Below are 26,411 nucleotides of genomic sequence, written 5' to 3'. Positions count from 1 at the left end.
GCCTATGTACTTTGAAATAGTTCATCATAACTGGAGTTGTACCACTGTTGACAAAATTTGTTATAGGCATCTTCATATCTAGTGTGAATGTAACCTCACCAGAAAACCAATTTGGATCTTTGCATGATATACCCTTTCATATGATACTGATTTTATCCCATTTTGAGAATATCTTAATTAGAATTTCATTATTGTTTTCTATATATTCTATTTGAAATTTTGTGATTTTTACTGTTTTAACCTTGCTTTTTACCATTACAGGAATTATTTTACTATCTTAGAACATTAAAACCTTGTAGTAGTTTATTCATGGTTTCCACATCTTTAACTACAATTAAATATTTCCCTCTGCCATATGGTATGAAAGAATAAATCTTGCTGTCCCTACTATCTCTTTTAAAGCCTTAGTCATTTGTCTTGTTAGATGGATGACTAATATCATTAAGCTGAATTGCAGAAGAAGAAAATTCTGTGGAGAGTATATAAAGAGAAAGGTGACTAGCAAACTCATGAACAGTGCAAGGCTCAGGCAAGGAAGGCAAAATCGGATTATGAGAAGAAGTTAGCTGAGCAGGCCAAAGGAAATCCCAAAGAATTCTTTACATCCTGAAATTTCAATTCCTGAAGTATGCACCCTTAGAGAAATTGGTGCCATTATCTCTGGGGGGGGGGCCTAAAACCTCTGTGTTGGATTATAAGGGAAACCTTCCAGTCATTACACTAAAAAGTAAATAATCCTGTGATATAGAAACAACTGTTGGTGGTGGTGTCTTTTCCATTTCGGTCGTTTCCAACCCTAGGTGACTTTGTAGGCATTGCCCACAAACTGTTCCTGGTGAGATTTTTTACAGGGTAGTTCACCATTGCATTGCTTTCCCCCTACCCCAACAAGAAAAACAAAGAAAATTATGTATGGAGACTCAATAATCAGGGGAGTACTTAACAAAAGTATGACAAAATTGTGTTTCCTGGGAGCAAAAATTCACGATATTAGCTACGCCATCCAGATGCAAAAAGGTTAGTTGAAAAAAAAACGATTGTCTTGGTTGGTACCAATGATTTGAGAGGTGAGAAATATTCTATGAGGGTGGATGTAAAGGAGTTGTTAGAAGAGGCAGAATTGAAGAGCATGAAGGTGAAGATTGTAAGTCTCTACCACGCTATGATAGAGGTGAACTGAGGAGGAGGGCATTAATAGCCAGTAAGTCTATATGTAGATAGACGGTGCAAAAGGAATGATTTAGAATTTGTGGTCTCTGTTTGATGGAAAGAAGCATTTGTACAATGTGGATGGACTGCCTCTGAATGGTTTATGGTGTTTGGTGTCTGGAGAGATCTTTGTTCATCGAGCATGCTGACGTGCAAATTCAGGGAAACTTAAGCAATTAGGGGGAAATCAAGTGAGTTTGTGCCAAGGCACCCAAAAGTTATAAGGATTAATGAGACTTGGCTAAATCCCAGCAAATGATGTAGTTACAGGGATTGAATGTGAAGGGTTTCAGGGAAAATAGAGAAGATAGGATTTGGGGGGGGGGGGGTGAGTAGTGTTTATTTGAAGCAATCTGGTGTTAGATTAAGACCAACAAGACAAAATATACAGTTGGTTGTTGCTATAGGCCAGGGAGTTCTACAGAAGATCTGGAAGATTTGCATCGGCAAATTAGTACAATGAGTACAGGTCAAGTGATTATTATGGAGGACTTAAACTATGGAGATATAGACTGGAAGGAAGAAAGATCATATGGCAGAAAGGAAATAGAATTTATGCACCTGCTCAGAGATAATTACTTAAGGAAGCATGTGTTCAAGGAGACTAGGGATAGGAGAGTATATGACCTAGTCATAGGATCAGAAGAGCTATCCATAACCAAGGTGAGAATGTTGCCTCCAATTGGTGAAAGTGACCATGTGGTCTTGACTTGGGAGATTGTAAAACATGAGGAATATTCTATTAAGGAGTATTTGTGAAACTACAAGGTAGGTGATTATGACATGCTTAGGGAAAATGCTTAAATCTATACCATGACATAAAACACTGCAGGGTAAGGATAATAGTAGTGCATAGGATATAGTTAAGGGTCATCTAGAGGAAGCAGTATTAAATTGTGTACTTAGGACCTAGGTTAAGGAGGGTTAATCGGGTAGGAGTTAGATGGATGACTAATATCATTAAGCTGAACTGCAGAAGAAGAAAATTCTGTGGAGAGTATATAAAGAGAAAGGTGACTAGCAAACTCATGAACAGTGCAAGGCTCAGGCAAGGAAGGCAAAATCGGATTATGAGAAGAAGTTAGCTGAGCAGGCCAAAGGAAATCCCAAAGAATTCTTTCGTTATGTGGCAAGTAAGAGGAAGAATGACTATGGAAGGTTAACCTTAATGAGTGATGATGGTCATGAGGAGACAGAAGTGGATAAAATAGTTGAGTTACTGAGTAACCACTTTGCAAGCATATATCTTCCTAGTGAGGTTAGTGCTTTAACCTATGTGACAGACACTAATGTGGGAACAGAGGTGGATGAATTGGAGATTCTCAGGATATTGCAGAATCTCAATGTAAAGTCTCAGCTCTGGTAGAGTTCCAAGGGAGTAGAAAGAGGGCAAAATTATTCCTTTGCATAAGGGAGGTTCTAAGACTACACTAGCAAATTATAGACCAATCAGTATCTCAGGTGTGGTGGTAAAAGTACTAGAAAAATTGGTAAAAAAGAGAAATTCAAGAATGGGTAGATAAAAAATATGATACTGTATGAGGGTCAACATGGCTTTTTGAAGGGTCAGTCATGCCTGCCTTAGTAATTTACTAACTTTTTATAATAGAGTAACAGATGAGTTGGATAAGGGAAATGGATACATGATGATTTTGCAAAGGTATTTGACAGAATACCACATGGAACACTGTTACACAAATTAGAACAAATGGGGATGGATATGACACTGGTTAAGTGGACAAGAGGGTGGCTGCTGGACAGATATCAAAAAATGGTATATGAAGGGCTGAATCAAGGTGAAAACAGGTGACTAGTGGTGTACCACAAGGTTCAGTGCTGGGAACGTTGCTGTTTAATTTGTACATAAATGATATAGGAAAAAACCTGAATCGTTCAGTTGTTTGTTGATGATGAAAAATTAGGTAGAGTAATAGTTAATCAAGGCAATATGAAGAGCTTGCAGGATGATTTAAATAGGGTGTCAGTTTAATGTTGAGAAATGTAGAGTTATGCATTTTGGGATAAATAGATTAAAAACTGTGTATCACATTGATGGCACTGTACTCCAGGAAATAGATGAAGCTAGAGATTTAGGGTTGATGGTAGACAGAGAATTAAAGTTTAGAGGACATATTTCTAAGGTAGCCCATAAGGTTACTTGGTTATTAAAGAACACATTAACAAGCAGAGGTATGGAAGTTGTAATTCCTCTTAATAAGGCCTCGATATGCCCATATCTGGATTACTGTGCTCGTCTGGGCCCCCGTGGATTTCTTGGGGATGAGGAAGCAGTGGAGAGGATTCAGAGACAAGTGACCAAGGTGGTGAGTGGCTTGTGGAATGTTCCTTATGAGGATAGATTGAATGTGTGTGAACTGTAGAAGTTGGTTGATAGGAGAAAAAGAGGGGGATATGATAGAAATATTTAAGTTGCTTAAAGGATTTTATAGGATAGATGTAGGGAAAAATGTTTCAGTACTTCACTAGAGGGACGAACACGGGGTCATCCCTGGAAGTTGAATAAAGGTGTGGTTAGTAAGGATGGGAGAACTAAGTTTTTTTGCTTGGAGAGTGGTGAATGAGTGGAATGGTTGTGAGTGCTTTTTCTGTTAATGGGTTCAAGGAGAGGTGTGATTGCTTGTGTGGTTGGATTGGGTCTCCTGCGAAGAGTCTTTGGACTCCATGGAGGTGCCTGTATGATATAATAATAATAATATCCCCACTTCCCAAATTTTATCTGCACTTGGGGACCCGCATATGGCTGGAGCTTATTCATGACTGTAATCCACGTGTGTTCATGGGGCCAGTTTGCCTTTTTGGGGGTGAAAAACTTGAGTTTCCAGGTGAAAGAACTCCCTGTCTCCGTATGAGACCAGCTAACTCACCTTTCGTCAATAGAAACCAGATAAAGGTTCCTTACATCATTGACGGGAATTGAACCAAGGTCTTTCCGACCAAAGGGGCTTCGTCTATACTGACTGAGCTACGGAGTCTCAGTCAGTATAGACATGTATATATACAGAAAGTATAGAGGTAGTGTACAGAAAATGCTGTAGCTGAGTTGTTATAAATGACAGCCATGATATGGTCAAAAGTAATCTCCTAATGCAGATATATTAACTGGTAGTGCAGTTATAATTATGTAACTGCACTACCAGTTATATAATATAATACTATGATATGGTAGTGTGCAGCAATCTTAATATTTACTTAAATATCCAGTGCTTGTGGGGCCGGAACTACCACTAGCACCAGCAAAATAAAATTAAAATATCAGAGTGAAAAAAAAGGAAAGAAAACCATAGTAATTATCTTGCCACAATTTTGAGGTATCATCAGCCAGATGCAAAAGACACACTAAGGCTGAAATAATGCCTGTCATATATTTCTCATATATAAGTAGTAAAAAGATGTATCCTATTATTTATTATTCAGAAACTGTAGATGATTCAGAGATAGTTTTAGAAAGTTTTTCTGTTTAGTCAGAAATTCAATTCAACTTGCCAATAAATTATATTCTTGATTAATCCTTTATCCAACTCTAAGTAAACAAAGTTTGTGCATGAATTACCTTCATGAGCAGGCTACTTGTATATAGAGGTTGATGACTTCATATCACCCTTCCCATAATGCATACCAGTATACACTTCTGAAAGGAAGTATGCTTTGCACTGTGGAATAATAAGCCAATTATGAAGTCATCCATCTCTATATACAAATAGCCTGGTCATGAAAATACTTTATGCATAAACTTTGTAAAATCTCACCCCTTTCTCCCCAATATCTTAAATTCAAACTTCCAAATAATTATTGGACTAGATTTCTTGGAGGCAATGACTAGGAGCTCGTGGTTGCTGGTTTGGTAGTTTGGTAAATCAAGGCTAAATTTTGTAAAATCTCACAATAAGTTAATTTAGTTAACTTGTCGAGCTCGACTTTACATGAATGTCAAATCAAAATAATATGGAAAATAAGATGTATAAATATTCTTTGAATGTAAATTAACTACTTTGTGAAATGTATCAGATATTACCTGTGTAACTATAGTGTTTAAAAATAGAAGAAAGGGATTATGCCTTATTAATGTAGTGAGTCAGCAAGAAATATAAAAGAAAGGTTCACAACAACTTGCGAACAAATTAAGCACCTAAAACAAATCTTTCGGCAAGAGAGAACCTGGTTGACATCATCATGCTGGAGGGTAATAACGGACACTTCGGAGTAGGAACAAAGAACGAGGAGGATTTTTAAGGGCCTGAAAGGGGGAGATAAAAGGCTGGCTGCTAAGTTTTTTTTTGACTGTACTGGAAGAGAAGAGAACGGGCGATGACTATGACCTCGTGGCTGGAGGTTTGGTAGTTCTTACCTCATGACCCTGATGACTTATTATTGGTGTTTCATCAATGGCGAGTCTCCCTGTAGTTTTCCGGGTAGTTTCCGAGGCAAGTCCACCAATGTATCCAATGGATATACGCTGAAGGCGAAATCAGAGTTTCTCCATTTGCCTACTAGTGTAATCAACAGGCAGCCGGCAGCTGCAGAAGAGAGAAGGAAGGATATCCTTTATTATTGAAGCCAAAACAACCGCAGTGATATATACAGAGTACAGAAACATTCAAGTTAAAGAAGTATCCAAATCAAGGCAAAGTTTCCGATGGAAACTTTGTTTGTAATAAAGGACTGTTTATAAAGAGAAAAAACTGTGAGTTAGCACATCATATCGATGTTTCCTGGATTGTAGGTATATAAAAAAATTGTGTATAAGTATGTCAAGCAAGTGTCTGTGTTAAATTTTATAAAATACTGATTTTATCCCCACTATTTGTCTAGTATGTATTGTATAATACTAGATAGTTGTTAGGATTGCGTGAATGCAGAATGTGTATGTTTTAATTCTGTATGGCGGCTGTGCTGGGAGTTAGCAATGCTAGGAGAAACAGTTATTCCCCACTATTTGTCTAGTTTGTAATCTCAATTTTTTTAATTAAAATAAAATGTTTTGTTTGAACAGCAATTTGATCTGATCATTGACAATGCACTATCTTAAAAAAAAAAAAAAAAATTATGGACCTGTGTGTGTTAATTATATAGTGATGCGACTTGCTGCAGGGTTAAGAAAATTATGATTAGATTTTGCCTCTATTCCAATTCTTTAATTTAATTTGCACTCTCTATTACTCTGCCTGACTGGCGCAGTTGTAAATCAAATAAATTTGTCAGGCCAAAGAGTGTGAGATATTGAATATACCTCAATCATATAGCCGGCGATAGCTAAAATTAGAGTCTGTTTTATGTGCGGTAGGAACAAAGGGCAAGGGTAGGAAGAAAAGGAGGGATCAAAATTGAAGATAGAGAAGCTTCGTGAACTAAACATATTGTAAACAAATTTTTCTTTAAACTTGCATAGTCAGTGGATGATAATATAAGGAAATATAAGAAAAATAAAGAATTTACAATGTCACGGTATGAACAGTAATAATAATAATAATAATATAATACACATAAATTAGAAAAAGAAAAATCATATGATATTACAATTGTGCAGTTTAGTGAATAATAATATGAAATTTTACAATGCTACAGTAGTTGACAGGATTAAATCCACAATTATTCTTGAGAAACGTGGATTGGGATAGTTTTGGCAAAAAAGATCAGAGTGTTGTTATATAAATTTTGAAATAATGAATGTAGATACTAATGATAGTGACTTAATTAGTTCTAGTATGATGGAAGACAAGGAATTTTTCAGCACTGTAAACCTTCATCTTGTAATTCCATCATTTTCTGGAGATGATCATGATGACATAGACTCTTATTTCAGGTTTATAGAAGAATTAAGGATGGTGGAAATGGTCTGACTTTCAGTTGTTAATACTTCTCAGAAATAAACTAATAGGTAAGGGCCAAGAATTTTCTAAATTCTTCCCCCATACTGAGAGACACTTTGGGATATACAAAATTCAAGGTTACCTTAATAGCAGAATATTCCAAGGTTAAGAACTTGTGTAAACTATATGAGTGCATGCAAGGGAACAAAGAGAGTGTATCAGAATTTTAAAATAGGTCACTGACTCTAGCTAGTAGTCTGAGTATCTCTAAGGATGAAAAGCCACATTTAGACTAAGCAGTTTTTTACCAATTTTAGGTTATGGTTAAGAGATGAGTTAAGAGAGGTGGCATATAAGAAAAGGATAAAAGACTTGGATGAGTGCTACCATTTAGTTAGAGAAAGAGAGGAAGAAATTGGAGATATTCATCCCTTCTCTAATTCCAAGCAAGTGCACTCTGTGGAACAGATAAATGTCACAGCTAGTAACGTCAAAAACAAAACAATACGCAAAAAGATAGATTCACAAGAAATGAGGAAGAAAGAAAAAGGAATCTAGAGAACCTGGTTCACAGCGAAGGGGCAAAAGCTAAACCTGGGTCAACAGACTCTCTAAACTTATAATCGTTAAAGAAATTTATCAGACAGTAAGTGGAAAGACAACAACAACTGATAATTGAAGGCCAGGAAAAAATAATTAAGCTATTGGAAGAACTAAAACTTGGCAATTCTCATAATAAGCCATACAACAAGGTTGAGAACAAAGAAAGGATGAGAGAAGGGAAAACCCACAATGTTACAACTATATCAAGGTAGTGCACTTTTTCCAGAAACTGTTATAAACAAAGGAAATACACCTTGAGGGGAATAAAGTATGACTCAAATATCATGAGCATAAAGTATGCTCAAATATCAAGAAATTAATGACAAGACGAGACCTGGCAAATCATTAACAATCATATAAGACTTAGTTGAAAAGATATCTTGTGAAGTTCTGATGGACACAGGATCCAAAGCCTCTGTGATAACATGATCATTCGTCATTCTTTGATAAAGTGGGTAGCCGAATATTGGATAACGTTATCCAGTTTGATGAACCAATCGTTTTAATGGAAATTTTGGAGGCTGAAATATGCACACCACAAAAGGTAAAAGTAGAAATCAAACTACCAGGTTTCTCTTTGAGCATTCCTCATGAATTAATTATTTTTCCCTCAAGACCTCAAATCGAAACTTCCAAATAATTCTTGGACTAGATTTCTTAGAGAGATGTCAATTTTCCTGTGACTTCCAGAACAGCAAAATTTCCCTAATGGCAGAAAAGTGTGACCCAATTAAAAGCATGGATCAAGTATTACTAACTCTGGAAGCTGAAAATGAAAGAGCAAATTGTTAGTTGTGAAAGGAAAATGATTTAAAAAGAATAGAAAGAAAAAAATCAATGAGCAAAGGAAAGAGAATGAAGACATTAATCAAACAAAAGGATCCGAATCATCCCTGAGTCCTTCCATGGATGAAAACCTCCATAAGGAAGTCTAATCAAAGGTTTCATATGGATCAAGATGATGCATAACTAGACATTCAGAGGAAAGAAAGGAAAAAGGATAGAAGGAATGAGACTGACTGGATGACTGATCAGCAATCAAGGAAGGAGTTTTGTTTAATTATTAGTCACACAAGATTCAAGAGATATAAAATGAGGGTTGTTGTAAACAAAAATGCGAGGCACTCAAATCTAGACATATCAATAACTTATGAGAGTAAAACAAACCTAGTGAGAAGTGAAAAAGATTATGGTAAAGGAAATGATGAACCTCTCCTGAAAATGAGGGAAAAGGGAAAAAAAGTTTTTTTTTTTTTTTTAGGAAAGATTGAGCCTTTGTGAAATCTCGCACGCTAAGTTAATTTAGTTAACTTGTCGAGCTCGATTTTACAAGGGTGTCAAATCAAAAATAATATCTCTCTTCTTTGGTGCATCAATCTGAAAATTGGTAAATATAGCAGCACATCACAACATCCTGTCTTGTGACTTCCTTTTTATCTCTTCATAACTCTTAGCGCCAGTTAGCATCATTATGTTATTTATATATGAAATTGTTGGTCTGCCTCGTGGCCTCTTTCCTTCTACAGTCCCTTCCATTATTTCTGTAATCAGTCCCTCATGCCTCAAATGGTGTCCAATTAGGCTTTTTCTTCTCTTATTAATGCGTTTCATTAATGATCGCTCTTCATGAACTATATTCAGAACTTCTTCATTACTTTTCTTTTCTGTCCAACTAATTTTCATCATCTTTCTCCAGCACCAAAGTTCAAATGCCTCCAACTTTTTTATGTCTTGTTTTGTTAGAGTCCAGGCCTCACAACCATATAATGCAATGCTCCATATGTGTGTTTTCACTAGCTTTTTTTTTTTTAGCTGGATGCTAAGTCCTTTACAGGTAAAAAAAATAATATAGAAAATGCAATGTATAAATGTTCTTTGAAAGTAAATTAACTACTTTGTGAAATGTATTAGATATTACCTGCGTAACTACAGTGGAAAAAATAGAGGAAAGGGATTATGCCTTATTAATATAGTGAGTCAGCAAGAAATATAACAGACAGGTTTACAACAACTTGCAAACAGAGTAAGTACCTAAAACAAAGATTTTTTCAAGAGAGAATCACTGTGGTTGCGGACACTTCAGAGCGGGAACAAAGAACATGGAGAATATTTAAGAGGCTGAGGGGGGGGGGGGGGGGAGTCTGGCTTTTGGTCTTTTTTCCGGCTTTCCGGCTGTACAGAAGAGGCAATGACTAGGAGTTCTTGGTTGCAGGTTTGGTAGTTCTTATCTTGTGGCCCCTGATGGTTTAGCATCAGAGCTTTGTTGACGGTGAGTCTGCCTGAAGTTCTCCAGGCAGTTTCCAAGGCATGTCAGCCATGTGTCAGTCGTTCTTGATTCTGCAAGGAATCAAGAATGACTGTTTGGGGTCCTATGGATAAATGTTGAAGGCAAAAATCAGTGTTTCTCCAGTTGCTTACTACTGTTATCAACAGGCAGCTGCCAGCTGTAGAAGAAAGAAGGAAGGATGTCGTTTGCTACTCATGCTCAAACAACTGCGATGGTGTATATAGTACAGAAACGTTCTAGTTAAAGAAGTATCCAGATCAAAGCAAAGATTTGAGATGTCCTGGCAGAAACTTTGTTTGTGGTAAAGGACTGTTTATAAAGAACTGTGAGTAAGCACATCATATCGATGTTTCCTGGATTGTAGATATGTAAAAAAATTGTATGTAAGTGTATAAAGCAAGTGTCTGTGCTAAATTTTGTAAAATACTGAGTAGAGTGGCATAAATATACATATTATATTTGTACAAGGTAAAGTTCTGAAGTTAACTATGCGGGAGAAATAGTTATTCCCAACTATTTGTCTAGTATATATTGTATAATACTAAGTAGTGTGTTAGGATTTCGTGAATGTAGAATGTGTATGTTTTAATTGTGTAATGTATTTTATGCATTACACAATTAAAAGGTAGTACAACACCTTGGTGCTGTACTACCAGGTGTTCACTTATGCTTGGATTCACCAATAGTTCTTCAGCATGAAACTCTTAGATCGTAGTTTTTGATCTCAGAGTTTTGCATACTGACTGTAAAATAATAAGGGATTTTTATCCCCTTAATTTAAAGCATTTTATTCTAACTAAAAAAATTGATATTACAAACTAGACAAATAGTGGGGAATAAGTGTTTCTCCCAGCACAGCTAACTCCAGAAAAACTCACTGATGAGACCTCAAAAAAGGTTGAAACCCAGATCGGTTTCTGGTAATAATGTAAGGCAGTATTACATCTCCTAGGAGCTGTGCTTTACATTATGAGAACATATCAAGGATAGTGAGGGAGCTTGCTCCACCTTTGCTTCGAGTTGCCTTGGTGTTGTACTACCAGGTGTTCACTTACGCTTGGATTTGCCGATAGTTCTTCGGCATGAAACTTATAGATCGTAGTTTTCAATCTCAAAGTTTCGCATACTGGCTGTAAAATAATAAGGGATTTTTATCCCCTTAATTTAATTAACTTTGCCAGAAAAAATAGCTGTTTGGCTTTTTATCTTAGTTATAATATATGGGCACACCTATCTGGCATTCGTATAGTGAAGGTATGTAAGTTCTTTTCACTTAAACTTTGATATCATCCAGGTCTACCTACTCACTGATGAGACCTCAAAAAAGGTTGAAACCGGTCTGGGTAGTGACCTTTCCTCATAATGTAAGGCAGTATTATATCTCTTAGGAGCTGTGTTTTACGTTATGAGAAAATATTAAGGATAGTGAGGGAACTTGCTCCACCTTTGCTTCGAGCTGCCTTGGTGTTGTACTATCAGATGTTCACTTACACTTGGATTTGCCGATAGTTCTTCGACATGAAACTCTTAGATCGTAGTTTTCGATCTCAGAATTTCGCTTACTGGCTGTAAAATAATGGATTTTTATCCCCTTAATTTAATTAACTTCATCAGAAAAATAACCATTTAGCTTTTTATAATAAAATGCTTTGTTTGAACAAAAATTTGATGTGATCATTGCCAATGCACTATCTTAAAAAAGAAAGAGAAAAAAAAAGATCTGTGTGTTAATTAGATATTGCCACTACTTGCTGCATGGTTAAGAAAATTCTGATTAGATTTTGCCTCTATTCCAATTCTTTAATTTAATTTGTCACTCTCTATTACTCTGCCTGGCTGGCGCAGTGGTAAATCAAATAAATTTGTCAGGCCGAAGAATGTGAGATATTGAATATATCACAATCGTATAGCCAGTGATAGCGAAAATTAGTCTGCTTTATATGTGGTAGGAATAAAGGGCAAGAAGAAAAGAGAGGAACAAAATTTAAGGTAGAGAAGCTCTGTGAGCTAAACATATCATAAACTAATTTTTCTTCAAACTAGTGTAGTCATTGGAATGATAATATAAGGAAATATAAGAACAATAAAGAATTTACAATGGTGTAGTATGAGAAGTATTAATAATAATAATAACATAATACATATAAATTAGAAAATTAGTCTGCTTTATATGTGGTAGAAATAAAGGGCAAGAAGAAAAGAGGGGAACAAAATTTAAGGTAGAGAAGCTTCGTGAGCTAAACATATCGTAAACTAATTTTTCTTTAAACTGGTGTAGTCAATGGAATGATAATATAAGGAAATATAAGAACAATAAAGAATTTACAATGGTGTAGTATGAGAAGTAATAATAACATAATACATATAAATTAGAAAAAGAAAAATCATACGATATTACAGTGCCACAATTTAATGAATAATAATAAGATTTTTACATACAAGTAGCCTGGTCATGAAAATACTTTATGCAAACTTTATTTGTGTGCACTTGGATAAAGGTTAAACAAGAATATAATTTCTTTGCAAGTTTAATTTAATTTATAACCAAGTCAAAAAAACTTTTACAACAGATCTCCATTAGGTTTGATAGTGGTCTCCCATTGGACAATGAAAGTCATCTCCCTCTTAATGACAATCACAAGCTTCTATGCTCACAATTCGATTTTAATCTCTTGCCTGTTGGTTGGAGTGCATACATTAACTACTTGGCCAACCAGGTCAGCATTTTATTTATTTATTTTTTGATTAAGAATATTTGACTCACAAATTGTGCTTTGATCATTTCATGATCCATTACTGTGACATATTTTGTGAGGACTGCAATAAATACTTGATTTTTTATTTTTCTTATTGGTAGATCGAGTTGACCCATTTCATGATCTGTTTCAAGATAAACCTAAGCATGTAATTGATGTAGGTACAGCGCGTTCTTGCATCCAGCGATCAAAGATTTCAGGTAACTATAGAAAATACATTTAGGATAAGATTCATCACTATTTTTAAGTGCTACAATGAGTTACCACCAACCTAACCTTCCTTTCATCCTTCATCCATTGCTGTGTGGAGTTGTTGCTAGTTCTGGCTTTGAAAGTGTTCATTTTGGAATTTGATTAATTTGACCCATTGAAGTCAGATGTCATGTAATTCACTGTATTAAATAAATAAATTGATTCATTACAAATTAATCTACAAATTTATTAGTAGTAGCCCAAGGACTTAGCTACAGCACACTGCTAGTCACATACCTTTTCCTGGATTCTACTCATATATGTACTGCTCTTTGGTATTTGTCAACCATCCTCATATCACCAGCTTTATATCTATTCCCATTTGCTTAATTTGTGTGACAGAATTCTGCATATCCCATCAGACACCTTCGGAACCAGCAGTATTGGTGTTGAGCATTCCCTTGATTCAACTCAATTGTCGTATAAAAAAAGTGGGTAAATTAAGCCATTATTTTCTTCACAAAACTATGCCATCTTCCATAGACTATCATATTTTTATCCACTCATTCCTGAAGTTTTACTCCAATCAACTTCTCTGGTACCTTTACTATTACTCCTGAGATACTTACTGGTCTATAATTTCCATCAGTCTTGGATTATCCTTTATGTAGTGTAACTATTTTTCCCTCCTTCGGTTCCCTAGGGATTTTACCAGATCTGGAACTTCAATCAAATGGAATGCCAATTCCTTTATACATTCTTGTAATATGTTGGCAAATATCCTATCTAATCCCCTGGTAGCATTTACATTGAGATTCTACCATATCCTAAGTACTTTGAATTCATTAATCTCTATTCCCACATCAGTTCTTGTCACATCTGTCACTATAATATTTTAAATATCTTCATTAAGATTATCCTTCCATTCTCATTCTTTCTTTTACTTACCACATAGTAGTGACAGAACTCTTTGGGATTTTCTTGAGCCTACTCAGCAAATTTCCTCTCATAATCTGATTTTGCCTTCCTTAATTCTGGTCACCCTTTTTGCCTGTGCACAACTGCTTCTTGAGTGTGCTGATAACTTTTTTCTTTATGAACCCTTCACAGTATTTTCTTTTTCTTGCACCTCCTACTTAATGACACTACTCATTCCTCTAACTTCTACCTGATTTATCATCCTTACTTTGGGTATAGAGTCTGATAATGCTTTCTTCAGACACTCCTTCACTATCTCATATGCATTGCCTAATTCTTCCTTTGCCGTGTCATTGCTTCTCACTGCCTCCTAAGTTCGTCACAATCACTTGTCCTGTAGTTCTCTTATATCTTCTTAACTGAAAATTCTACATTTAGCAACCTCCAAAGTCAAGACCATGTGATTGCTATCTTCCTTCAGAGGAAAGGTATCTATCTTGATTACCGACAGATCCAGCTTTTTTAAATCCAGAGTTTTCCCCCAAATCCAAGTTGTTTCAAGTAATCATATCTGAGTATCTGTATAAATTCCGTTTTCTTTCCTCTGTATATATTTTTTTCTGTTTCTAGTTTGTTCCTGTAGTTGAAGTATCCTCTTCTACTACACATATAATTTGTGGTGGAGGAGGAGGATGTAATTACTTGGCCTCTGCTCATTGCGCTGATTTTTTGTTGCATGTTATGCACATCTTATGTAACAGTATACATTGTCTCGTTGGGCTCTCTCTCACACCAGATTGTCTCAGACAGTGCCTTCTACAATGCTAAAAACTCCTTGTTTTTATTCCTGAAGTGCAGGAATTCCTTTATGCAGATGAAGAATATCATCTGCACATGCAAGAGAGAGACCTCACAACTTCCTGACCAAACCCTTAGTCCTCCTCCTCTAGCAATGACTCCAAGTTCTAGCCTGCCTGCCATAAGCAGGAAAATCTTATATCATATCTCCTCTCCTCTTTCTGAAACTTTGGTGACCACATACCTCAAATGATCAACTAGATTATCTGACCCTGAATTTTTGCTGTCTTTCCATCTTTTTGGAACTTAGGTGATGATATTTTGTGCACAGTAGTTCAAATGAGGGAGAATAATTTCTTTTTCTCAAGGCAGTGTGGTCTCTTCAGCATTACAGTTATCCAGTGCAATGTATTGCCATCACCATCTTAGCAGCATTGCTCTATAACTTTTAATTGTCTATCTACTATTAACTCCCAGGTTCTTAACTTCATTGACTATTTGCAGCATATTCCCATTAATATAACACTTTACCTATAATCTTCCCAATTCAAAATGCATAACCTTGCATTTAGAACATTAAACAATGACACTCATTTGTCCATAGAATTAGTCTCAAGTTCATCCTGCAGAGATTCTGTATCAAATATTTCCTTTTTACAACTTGGCATCATCAGTAAATAACTGGATGTTAACCATCCCCAGTATCATTAATATATAATTTAAAGAACAGTGGTGGGGTGCTTAAGGGTCAAAGCTGTATAACTGAGAGGAGACCTCCACATAGCCTTTAAAGGAATGCGGAGAACCGACCAGGGCTTCTGACCTAATGTCCAATCCTCACCTTCTCGTGGTGCACCCTGTTGGGTATCTACTTTGATACTGAACGAACGAGGATGGGCTGGCAATTTGGGATTTAGCCGACCAAATTGTATTCTTATTGGTTAAACCAAAATAAAAAATGATGGTACAACATGACAAAATTTCATGCCGGCTGGGGCGTCGCCCGGTTAAACAAGGCCCCCGTTGTTTTCGCCAGGGAACCAGGGCGAACAGCGAAAAGTCAGCTACTGGAACAAATCTGAAAACAAACCCCAACTCAACATCACCAGAGTTAAAGATCGGTACTATCAACGTAAGAAGCCTGAATGGCAAAGAAATGGAGCTAGCTGAGGAATTAGATAAGTACCAGATCGACATAATAGGGGTGACTGAAACAAAAAAGACCAAAACTGGTGAGATCTTTCTGAGCAATAAATACAAAATGTTATATTCAGGCAATGACAATCAAGGAAAAGAAGGAGTAGCCATAGTATTCAACACAAAATACGAGGCTAATCTTCTTGAATGGCAGGCACTCTCAAGTAGAGTAATGTGGGCAAATATGAGAATGGGGAACTGGACAATGAGACTTATTTGTGCCTATGGTCCCACAGAAGGTTCTACTAAGGTAGAAGTGGAGGAATTTTTTGAGGCTTTAGAAAAAGCAACTGACACAATGAAAAAGGAAAAGTTGGTCCTTGTTGGGGATCTAAATAGTAGAGTAGGAAATGATTGTGAGACATACAAAAATATTTTGGGAAAATTTGGAGAAAAGAGCAAAGCTAATAATAATGGCAAATATCTGTTGGATTTCTGCTCAGGACATGGACTGGTTATTACTAACACCATGTTCCAACATAAAAATGTGCACAAATTCACATGGAGAGAAGAGGCTAGGAATAAGAAAAGTCTCATTGACTATGTTATTGTTGATAGTGATGTTTTCTCCCTGGTGCAGGACACCAGAGTGTACAGAGGATTTGAAATTGGAAGTGATCACTATTTAGTCTTGAGCAGGATAAAATTGAATTTCATATTGAAAAGAATAACATGTAAGAAAGTTTTAAAGCGAATAAAAGTTGAGCAGCTCTCAGATGTGAACTGTAGACTAAAATACAGAAATATTATTGAAAAGAAAATGAAAGAGTTTGAGAACAGGAATCAAACCTTGGAGATTCAGTGGCAAACTCTGAAGGAAACATTGATTGATTCTGCCAGAGAGGCATGTGGTGAGGTTGTGTGCAAGGATAAAAAAATCAGAACTCCCTGGTGGACACAGGAAGTTAAAGAGGCAGTGAAGGAAAAGAAGAAAGCATATCAAAAGTTCCTGGCAAATAAGTCAGCTTTTACTCTTACAGAATACAGAGGCAAATGTAAGAAAGCTAAACAGTGTGTAAAACTAGCTAAACAAAAGTCATGGGAGGACTTTGGCAAGAATATAGAAAATAAATATCAAGAAGGTGGCAAAATATTCTGGAGGTTGTTGAAGAAGCTTAGGAATGGAGGAAAGAGTGCTGTAAAAGGAATTAGAGATGATAAAGGTGAAATGAAAACAGGAGAAAAAGATATCCTTGAAGTATGGAGTAATTACTTTGAAAAACTGCTAAATGAAACAAGCAGTGATGACAGCACAGTGATAAAAAACACTGACCAGGCATGCAGTCAGGAATACATATCCATACTTGAAGTAGAAAAAGCCATCAAAGGTTTGAAATGTGGAAAGGCAGCAGGAGTAGATGATATTCGACCAGAAATGCTGAAGTATGGTGGTATAAGAGTCTTACAGTGGCTGCACTGCATAGTTCAGAAAGCCTGGACAGAGGGACGAATTCCCGATGATTGGAGTAGAGCTCTCATAGTACCCATATATAAAAAGGGAAATAAAACTGAATGTGAGAATTACAGAGGTATTTCCCTACTGAGTGTTCCTGGCAAGATCTATGCAAGTATACTTGAGAAACGGTTGAGAGGAATTGTGGAAGAAAAGCTTGGTGAAGAACAAGCTGGATTCAGGCCAAATAGAGGCTGTCAGGATCAGATCTTCACTTTACGACAAATAGTCGAGAAAGCATGGGAATATAACAAAGATCTGTATTTAAGTTTTGTCGATTTGGAAAAGGCATATGACAAGGTGCCAAGAGAGAAGCTATTCAATACACTGCAGTTATATGGTGTCAATGGGGCATTATATCAAGCAATACTTAGTCTTTATTTGAGTTGTGAGTCAGCAGTTAGAATTGAAGGAAGTACAGGAAGATGGTTTAATGTTAAATCTGGTGTGAGACAAGGATGTACGTTATCCCCTCTGTTATTCATTATATATATGGATCACATTATGAAGGAATGTGGCATTAAACCTGATATCAAAATTGGAGATGTTAATGTCAGCTCTTTGCTTTATGCGGATGATGTTATACTTCTAAATAAATCCGCTACAAGTCTGCAAGATTCTCTGACTAAATTGAATAGCTGTTGTAATAGATATGGTATGAAGGTCAGCAATAAAAAGACAAAGACAATGAAAATAGGCAGAATCATTGAAAATGTCAACTGTGTTGTGAATGGAGAACCTGTGGAACAAGTAAAACATTTCAGCTACTTAGGCACAATTTTTACTGAAGATGGTAAACTAAATATAGAAATAGACAACAGAATCAGCAAAGCTGGTATGGTGGGAAGTCAATTGAATAAATTCATATGGAATAAGAAAGAAATTAGTCGGAACACTAAATTAGCTGTATACAAGACTGTGTTCAAACCAATTTTAACTTATGGATCTGAAAGCTGGGTCAGAAGTAAAACACTTGACCAAAGACTAGAGACCGCAGATATGAGAGTCCTGAGAAAGATTAGAGGCGTGAACAGATGGCATCAATGGCAATATCATATTAAAAATGAGGATATTAGGAAAGAACTTGACATTGTCAGCATCCATGAATGCGTTAGCAGAGCTAATCTCAGATGGTATGGTCACTTAAATAGAATGGGAGAGGAAAGATTAGCAAAACAAGTGTTCTCTGCCAGGTTGGCAGGAAAACGACCCAGAGGAAGACCAAGATATAGGTGGATTGATACGGTACAAAGTGCCTTAGACGATAGAAATATAAGATCTGATAATGTTGGAGTCTTGACAAGTAACAGACTGATTTGGAGGAAAATTGTGGATAGGAAGTTAGTAATGATGTAATTTTTTCATGTAGTACTGTCATATCCTGTACACCCCTTGAGGGTACATGGCAGGAATTTGATGATGATGATGATGATGATGAAGAACAGTGGTGCAAATACAGTATCCAATGGTCACTCACTTTCTCTAAGATTCAGCACATCCATACATTACTTTCTGATACCTGTCAGTCAGCCACTCTGCTATCCTTGTCACAAGTCTGTTTTACATACCCATTTATTTAAATATGTATGACATCATGATGATGAATCCTGTCAGTTGCCTTGGTAGAATCCAGAAGTATTGGGTATATCTATTTTCTTTTTCCTGCTCTGTTGTTACTCCATTTTACAGTCTACTCTCATATAATGCTGTACTAAAAGAAATTCACTACAACAACCTATTTGTGTTATACCTATGAGTTTGCTGTAGTGAAATGACTTTAGAATAAGAGCAGATTGCTGATTTATCCTTTAGAAAACCTTGCAATCCTCTATAGAGGATCATGACAATAAGTTTGACTCTTATGCTCTTTTTTTTTTTTTTGCCTCATTCAACAATTCGGCTATTTTCTCATCTACCAAACTCATCAACATCATCATCAAATTCCTGATATATAACCTCAAGGAGTATACAGGATATATATGATAATACTACATGAAAAATTTACATCATTACTAACTTCCTATCTATAATTTTCCTCCAAATCAGTCTGTTACCTGTCAAGATTCCAATATTATCAGATTTTATATCTTGGTCTTCCTCTGGGTCTCTGGGAAAACCTGCCAGAAAACACTTGTTTTGCTAAGCTTTCTTTTCCCATTCTGTTTAAGTGAGCATATCACCTGAGATTAGCTCTGCTAATGCATTCCTGGATGCTGACAATGTCAAGTTCTTTACTAATATCCTCATTTTTAATATTATATTGCCACTGATATTATCTGTTCATGCCCCTAATCTTTCTCAGGACTCTCATATCTGCAGTCTGTAGTCTTTGGTCAAGTGTTTTACTTCTGACCCACCTTTCAGATCTATAAGTTAAAATTGGTTTGAACACTGTCTTGTATACAGCTAATTTAGTGTTTTGGATAATTTCTCTCTTATTCCATATAAATTTATTCAGTTGACTTTTTAATTTACTATCTTCACTAAAAATTGTGCCTAAGTAGCTGAAATGTTTTACTTGTTTTATAGGTTCTCCATTCACAATGCAGTTGATATTTTCAATGTTTCTGCCTATTTTCATTGTCTTTGTCTTTTTAATGCTGACCTTCATACCATATCTATTACAACAGTTATCCACTTTAGTCAGGGAATCTTGCAGACTTGTAGCAGATGTATTTAGAAGTATAACATAATCTGCATAAAGGAAAGAACTGGCATTAAAATCTCCACTTTTGATATCAGGTTTAATACTACCTTCCTTCATAATGTGATCCATATAGATAATAAATAACAGAGGGGATAATGTACATCCTTGTTTGACACCAGATTTAACATTAAACCATCTTCCTGTACTTACTTCAATTCTAACTGCTGACTTACAACTCAAATAAAGTACTGTTTGATATAATGTCCCATTAACACCATATAACTGTAGCATTTTCAATAGCTTCTCTATTGGCACCTTGTCATATGCCTTTCCTAGATCTACAAAATTTAAATACAGAACTTTGTTATATTCCCATGATTTCTCAGCTATCTCTCGTAAAGTGAAAATCTGATCCTGACAGCCTTGATTTGGCCTAAATCCAGCTTGTTCTTCACCAAGCTTCTCTTCCACAATCCTTCACAACCGTTTCCAAAGTATACTTGCATATATATCTTTCCAGAAACACTCAGTAATGAAATACCTCTGTAATTCTCACATTCAGTTTTATTTTTCTTTTTATATATGGGTACTATGAGAGCTCTACTCCAATCATCTGGAATTCATCCCTCTGTCCAGACCTTCTTTACTGTGCAGTGCAGCACTGTAAGACTTTTATACCTCCATACTTGAGCATTTCTGGTCGAATATCATCTACTCCTGCTGCCTTTCCTCATTTGAGGCTTTTTGATGGTTTTTTTTTTCCTTCTTCAAGTATGGATATATATTCCTGACTGCATGTCTGGCCAGTGTTTTTTACCACTGTGCTGTCATCACTGCTTGTTTCATTTAGCAATTTTTCAAAGTAGTTATTCCATACTTCAAGGATATCTTTTTCTCCTGTTTTCATGTCAGGAATATCATGAATAATATTTGTGTATTTTATTCTACAGTTCACACCTGAGAGCTGCTCAACTTGTATTCTCTTTAAAACTTTCTTACATATTCTTCTTTTCAATATCAAATTCAATTTCATTCTGCTCAAGACTAAATAGTGATCACTTCCAATTTCAAATCCTCTGTACACTCTGGTGTCCTGTACCAGGAGAGAACATCACCTTTATCATCTCTAATTCCTTTTACAACACTCTTTCCCCCATTTCTGAGCTTCTTCAACAACCTCCAAAATATCTTGCCACCTTCTTGATATTTATTTTCCATGTTTTTACCAAAGTCCTCCCATGATTTTTGTTTAGCTAGTTTTATACAGTGTTTAGCTTTCTTACATTTGTCTCTGTATTCCCTAAGAGCACAAGCTGACTTATTTGCCAAGAACTTTTGATATGCTTTCTTCATTTCGTTCACTGCCTCTTTAACTTCCTGTGTCTACCATGGAGTTTTGATTTTTCTATCCTTGCAGACCTCACCACATGCCTGTGTGGCTGAATCAATCAGTGTTTTCTTTAGGGCTTGGTACTGAATCTCCAAGGCTTGATTCCTATTCTCAAACTCTTTCATTTTTTCTTGAATGATATTTGTGTATTTTAGTCTACAGTTCACTTCTGAGAGCTGCTCAACTTGCATTTTCTTTAAAAACTTTCTTACATGTTCTTCTTTTCAATATGAAATTCAATTTCATCCTGCTCAAGACTAAATGGTGATCACTTCCAATTTCAAATCCTCTGTACACTCTGGTGTCCTGTATCAGGGAGAACATCACCATCAACAATAACATAGTCCATGAGACTTTTCTTATTCCTTGCCTCTTCTTTCCATGTGAATTTGTGCACATTTTTATGGTGGAACATTGTGTTACTAATAACGAGTCCATATCCTGAGCAGAAATCCAACAGGTATTTGCCGTTATTATTAGCTTTGCTCTTTTCACCAAATTTTTCCAAAATATTTTTGTATGTTCTATTTTCTACCAAACTCTTCTCCTTTCAGTCATTTGTTCTGACCAAGACAGTCATCTCCTGAAAACATGGTTTTGTTGCTTGTGTAATCACTGTAAATCATCATACTTTTTTTTGTCTGTTTTTGCTTTCTTGTATCTTCCTTTACTTCTTCCCATTGTTCATTTCTTCTTGTTTCCTACTGCTTCTGCATCATCTTTCATGCACACTTTTACCTCTCTCACTCCATTATCATTCTTGCATGTCAACAATTCCATTTATACTTTATACTTTAATTTCTCCTAGCATGCATCACTATTACACCATCTCATTTACTCCCTCATTCGAAATTCACATTCCATAAAGTAGAATTTCTCTAAGTCAGAATAATTTTTGATGCTGTAAATTCAGTAAATTCATTTTGTATTTAACACCAACAATTTTTGATATAGAATACCCTCATGATTATAAATTCCCCCGCTGTTCAATAGACTCGTGCAATTCGTTCTCGAGCTCAAAAATATATTGGGTACTGATCTGCTATAGGTTTTATCAGTATGTGTGTGTGTGTGTGTGGAGTTAATGTATAAATGAATAGCTTTCAAAATTCTAGATTCCAATCTAGAATTTTTAAATTTTCTGTATTATTTACTTTTACATTTTTCATGAACCTATTTTCTTCACTTGTCAAAATTCAGATTATAATGTTTACAATAATGATGGTGCTTAACTTGGTACATCTATCTTAACATTTACAAAGAAAAAAAAGTGTAGGAATGTATTCTCTGCATCCTTACCCAGTTATAGAAGTAAAGAGGAGATGTTGAGAGTGTATTGCTGCATTAGGACCTATTGTAAATGTGCCAGTGAAATTAGTACAGAATTATTGGATTTTGTTATTATTATATATGATAGTATAATATTATTGTCATCAGACCTCAAAGAAGGTCAAGCATTACCCACAACAGCTGTCATACCTTCCGTTAAACTTATTCACACTAGATGCACTAATCACTTCAACAAGCAAACTGTTCCCACTTGCTGACTGCTCAGTGAGAAAACTGTAACTCCCACCTTTCTTAAGCACACACAATCCCATCTTCCATGGATGTCCCTTGTCTTCTTCCCTACTTTCCATATATTGAAAAATTTCATTAACTTATATCTTTAAACATGTGGACAGACTGATGTGTTCTTCGAACATGTTGTTTATTTTTTAACTATGTTAGAACACAGAAACTAAGTAAATAATTAATTTATTAACTTATTGCTGATATTTCACTGGTGTTATAACCAGCATCTTTAGAGCACAAAAACACAGTTTGTCACAATACGCGAGATTATAACAACATGGTGTAATCAACGGACTAGTTAAACAAAATTGTAGCAGCAACACAAAGACTAGAGCCCTGATTTTTGGTGCCCTCTATCTGAAGGGAAAAAAAAAAAAATTGCAGGTATCACATAAGACTAGAGTCCTTAAAAAAAAAAAAAAAAAAAAGTACTAGTTTTTTCTTAAGATGACTGTCTCCCAGATCTTAGACAAGTTAATACAGCCATATTTGTTGAGATTTGGAGTGTGTTTCAGGTCTTCTGTCGCCTCTAAGAACAATCTCTCTGACTTGTAAGAGCTTCTGTGTAGTACTTTTGTGTTTTTCCAGTTATTTGCTAATGCCTTTTCAGAAGATTTCAATCATCCTAGTATCTGTGGTATTCCTTGCTTCTACAAACTAGGAGAGCAGCAGCAATCTGTCTGGATTAACATAGTAACTATGTGTATTATTTGTGCTACAGATGTTCTGGAGTAGATGACTATGGATACAGATAACTTGGATACAGATAATTGAATTCAGTGGGGAGAAAACCTCCTTTTTATATAGAAGTAGATATAAATCAGCAAGACTGTTTATGGAATCTGCCATAGCATTAGAACATTTTCCAAATTTTAACGAATTTGGCTGCCTCAACTTACCAAAAATCTGGGAGATCATATTGAGACTTTCAGCAAGATTCTGTCATTACACTCATAAAGAGCATGAGTTAGGACTGTAGGATCCCACATTTCACACTCAGTTTGTGTTTGCCGGTGTCCCTTTACTTAGTATATTTCTGTGTGTCCATGAAGATATGCCTTTAAATATTGGCTTAATAATCTAATTGGCTAAATAAATTTAGTTAGTTATTATTATCTCTAGGTCTGTGTTTTCTCCACTCATCATTAATTTGAGTGATAATCAACATACAAGCATCCATACTAGGTTAGTATGGTATCATAAAAAAACATACCAAGGCTAACTGTTGCAATCCATTCTTTCATGTTTGCATGGTGATCAGCATTTATTGTAATAAATTATGAAGACAACTACCATGTTAGAGTAATAACTTCAGTTTGATATAAACCAAAATATTTTTGTTTATATCTGTGGTGACCAGTCATAATTACTCTATTAAGAGATTTCAAATGCCCAAAAACCTTACTGTGCCTTACAAAAAATTGTCTTAGAGATAAAAGAGCAACCATAACAATGAAAACCACAACTGTAACAAAATAAGTCAAATGAGGCTTTCCATAAGATTCTGGTTATGGACTAGTTTCTGAAAAATACAACTCATTATTACTTCCTTTCACTACGGAAACGAAAGTCATAGCTTTCACCGATAGCATGATGATGATGATTTGAGGACGTGACAGCTTACAGTTAGAAATAACGGCCAATGAAGAACTCTTTAAAATTGCAGAGTGGGCACCTTAAAAGAAATTTACTCTCATTAGCACCAAATCTGAAGTGTTCCACATCTCAAGTAGAAAATCAAAAGAACCTATGATGATGATGATCTTCCTATATGGGAAGGTTCTAGAGGTAGCCAGTGAGCTAAAATACCTAAGATTAATGATAGACAACAAATTTAACAGGGTGCTTAAGGGCCAAAGCTGTATAACTGAGGCCTTCACAAAGCGTTTAAAGGAATGCAGAGAACTGACTAGGCTTCTGACCTAACGTCCAATCCCCAATTTCTTGTGGTGCACCCTGTTAGATATCTACCTGGATACTGAACAAATGAGTATGGGCCGGCAATGTGGTATTTAGCCGACCAAATTATATTCTTATTGGCTTAAATCAAAATTTCAAATGATGGTACAACATGACAGAATTTCATGCTGGCTGCAAATAATTAATTAATTAATTAAACAAATAATTAACGACTACAGGACAATATCTTTTAAGTCAGCTTGCGTTATTGCTGGTCTAACACTAATTTTCCTGAAAATGCAAGAATTCTGTCTTATATTATGAAGTTACTTTTGGAAGATATAATGGAAATGCCAACATTGATCCAAACTGCTATGAACTTCTGCTTCACTACAGTAGGTGGCCTCATTCATTAAAGAAAACATATATTAAGGAGAAGGTAAGTCCTGAACATGTCAAATACCATATATGCACTGACAGGAGCAAAGCAGAAGGAAACATCAGTTGTTCTTTTATAGTATATTACAGACAGTCCTTTATACAAGAACACTGCTTTTGATCGCATTCCTTGTGCTAACAACCAAGCAGAACAACTTGCTGTAGTTTATTTGCTTACATATATCTGGGAATTAGAACTCTACGCCCTTTAATCTAAAGACAGCATAAAAAACCAGAACAACCACTTAGCTTTAATAGAGCAGACAAGGTCTGTGTAATGAATTACACTCTAGATGGACGAGAAATTAAGTTCTGCTAGGTCATGGTATATACTGGGATAGCAGGAAAAGAGAATGTGGATTAGCTGGCTTAAAAAAAAAAAAAAAAGCTGTAAGTTTGGTTAGAAATAAATTACCAAAAGTACTCAAAATGTGCTATAAAAACACTTGCAAGAAATAAGCTCGTGAAAAGAAAAAATGGAAAACATCTAAAAACAGTTCAACAACAAAAGAATTCTTTTCAAGTATCAGTACCAGTCTCTGACTGAAAATACACTCCATCTCTCTCTCTCTCTCTCTCTCTCTCTCTCTCTCTTTCTTTCTCCCCAAGTTTAGCCACACTACTAACAGGATATTGAAAATTAAGTTACTACCTATGCAGATTCCATATTCTGGAATTGCTATTATGCATTTGTTGTCCACACCTTTAACAGACTTTCAATCACTTACTGTATGACTGTCAGCTACTGGACTCCTTTCGGATGCCCCCTAATGCAACATATCATCACTTCTGGAGAGACTAGTATCCAGAGTCAAAACAGAGACTTATCCAAAAGTATTACTCAGAATTATTTAATTTTGCCAATAGGATCAACTTGTATTCATTGTAATGCAATAATATAAACTACTTCATAATGTTTGGATTATATAGTGTAAATATAAGTAGATATAAAAATATAAATATGGATGTAGATATAGGAATGCGTACATATAGATGTCAAAATATAAATGTAAATATGAATATTGATTCAAAAATGTAAATGTAAATTTAATATAAATTTCCTCCTGGCAGGGTTAAAAAAAAAGTTGAAATGATGAGGAACTACACTTTTGTATTTTTTTAATAACATATGTAGAGGAACTAATATGCTTCATTCTTGACACTGGTAAAAGACTACATTCCCCAAATTAACAATAGACAACAATTCCCTGACAATGAAAA

At 35.6% G+C, this 26,411-nt stretch overlaps 1 protein-coding gene across 1 annotated transcript in view; it reads left to right on the top strand.

Annotated features, from left to right (window-relative positions):
- LOC150105775 (uncharacterized) overlaps window positions 1–26,411 on the top strand; it is a 625,951-nt gene that overhangs the window by 70,262 nt on the left and 529,278 nt on the right. Inside the window, exon 4 of the mRNA XM_090394343.1 lies at window positions 12,785–12,883. Coding sequence (XP_090250469.1) covers window positions 12,785–12,883 — 99 coding nt within the window. The remainder of the gene's footprint in view (window positions 1–12,784; window positions 12,884–26,411) is intronic.

The sequence above is a fragment of the Typopeltis vanoorti genome, chromosome 6 (assembly GCF_054136105.1).
Source record: "Typopeltis vanoorti isolate ZY-2024b chromosome 6, IOZ_Tvanoo_1.0, whole genome shotgun sequence".
Taxonomy (NCBI): Eukaryota; Metazoa; Arthropoda; class Arachnida; order Uropygi; family Thelyphonidae; genus Typopeltis; species Typopeltis vanoorti.
The sequence above is the reverse complement of the archived record's forward strand: the minus strand, read 5'-3'. Positions and strand labels throughout refer to the sequence as shown.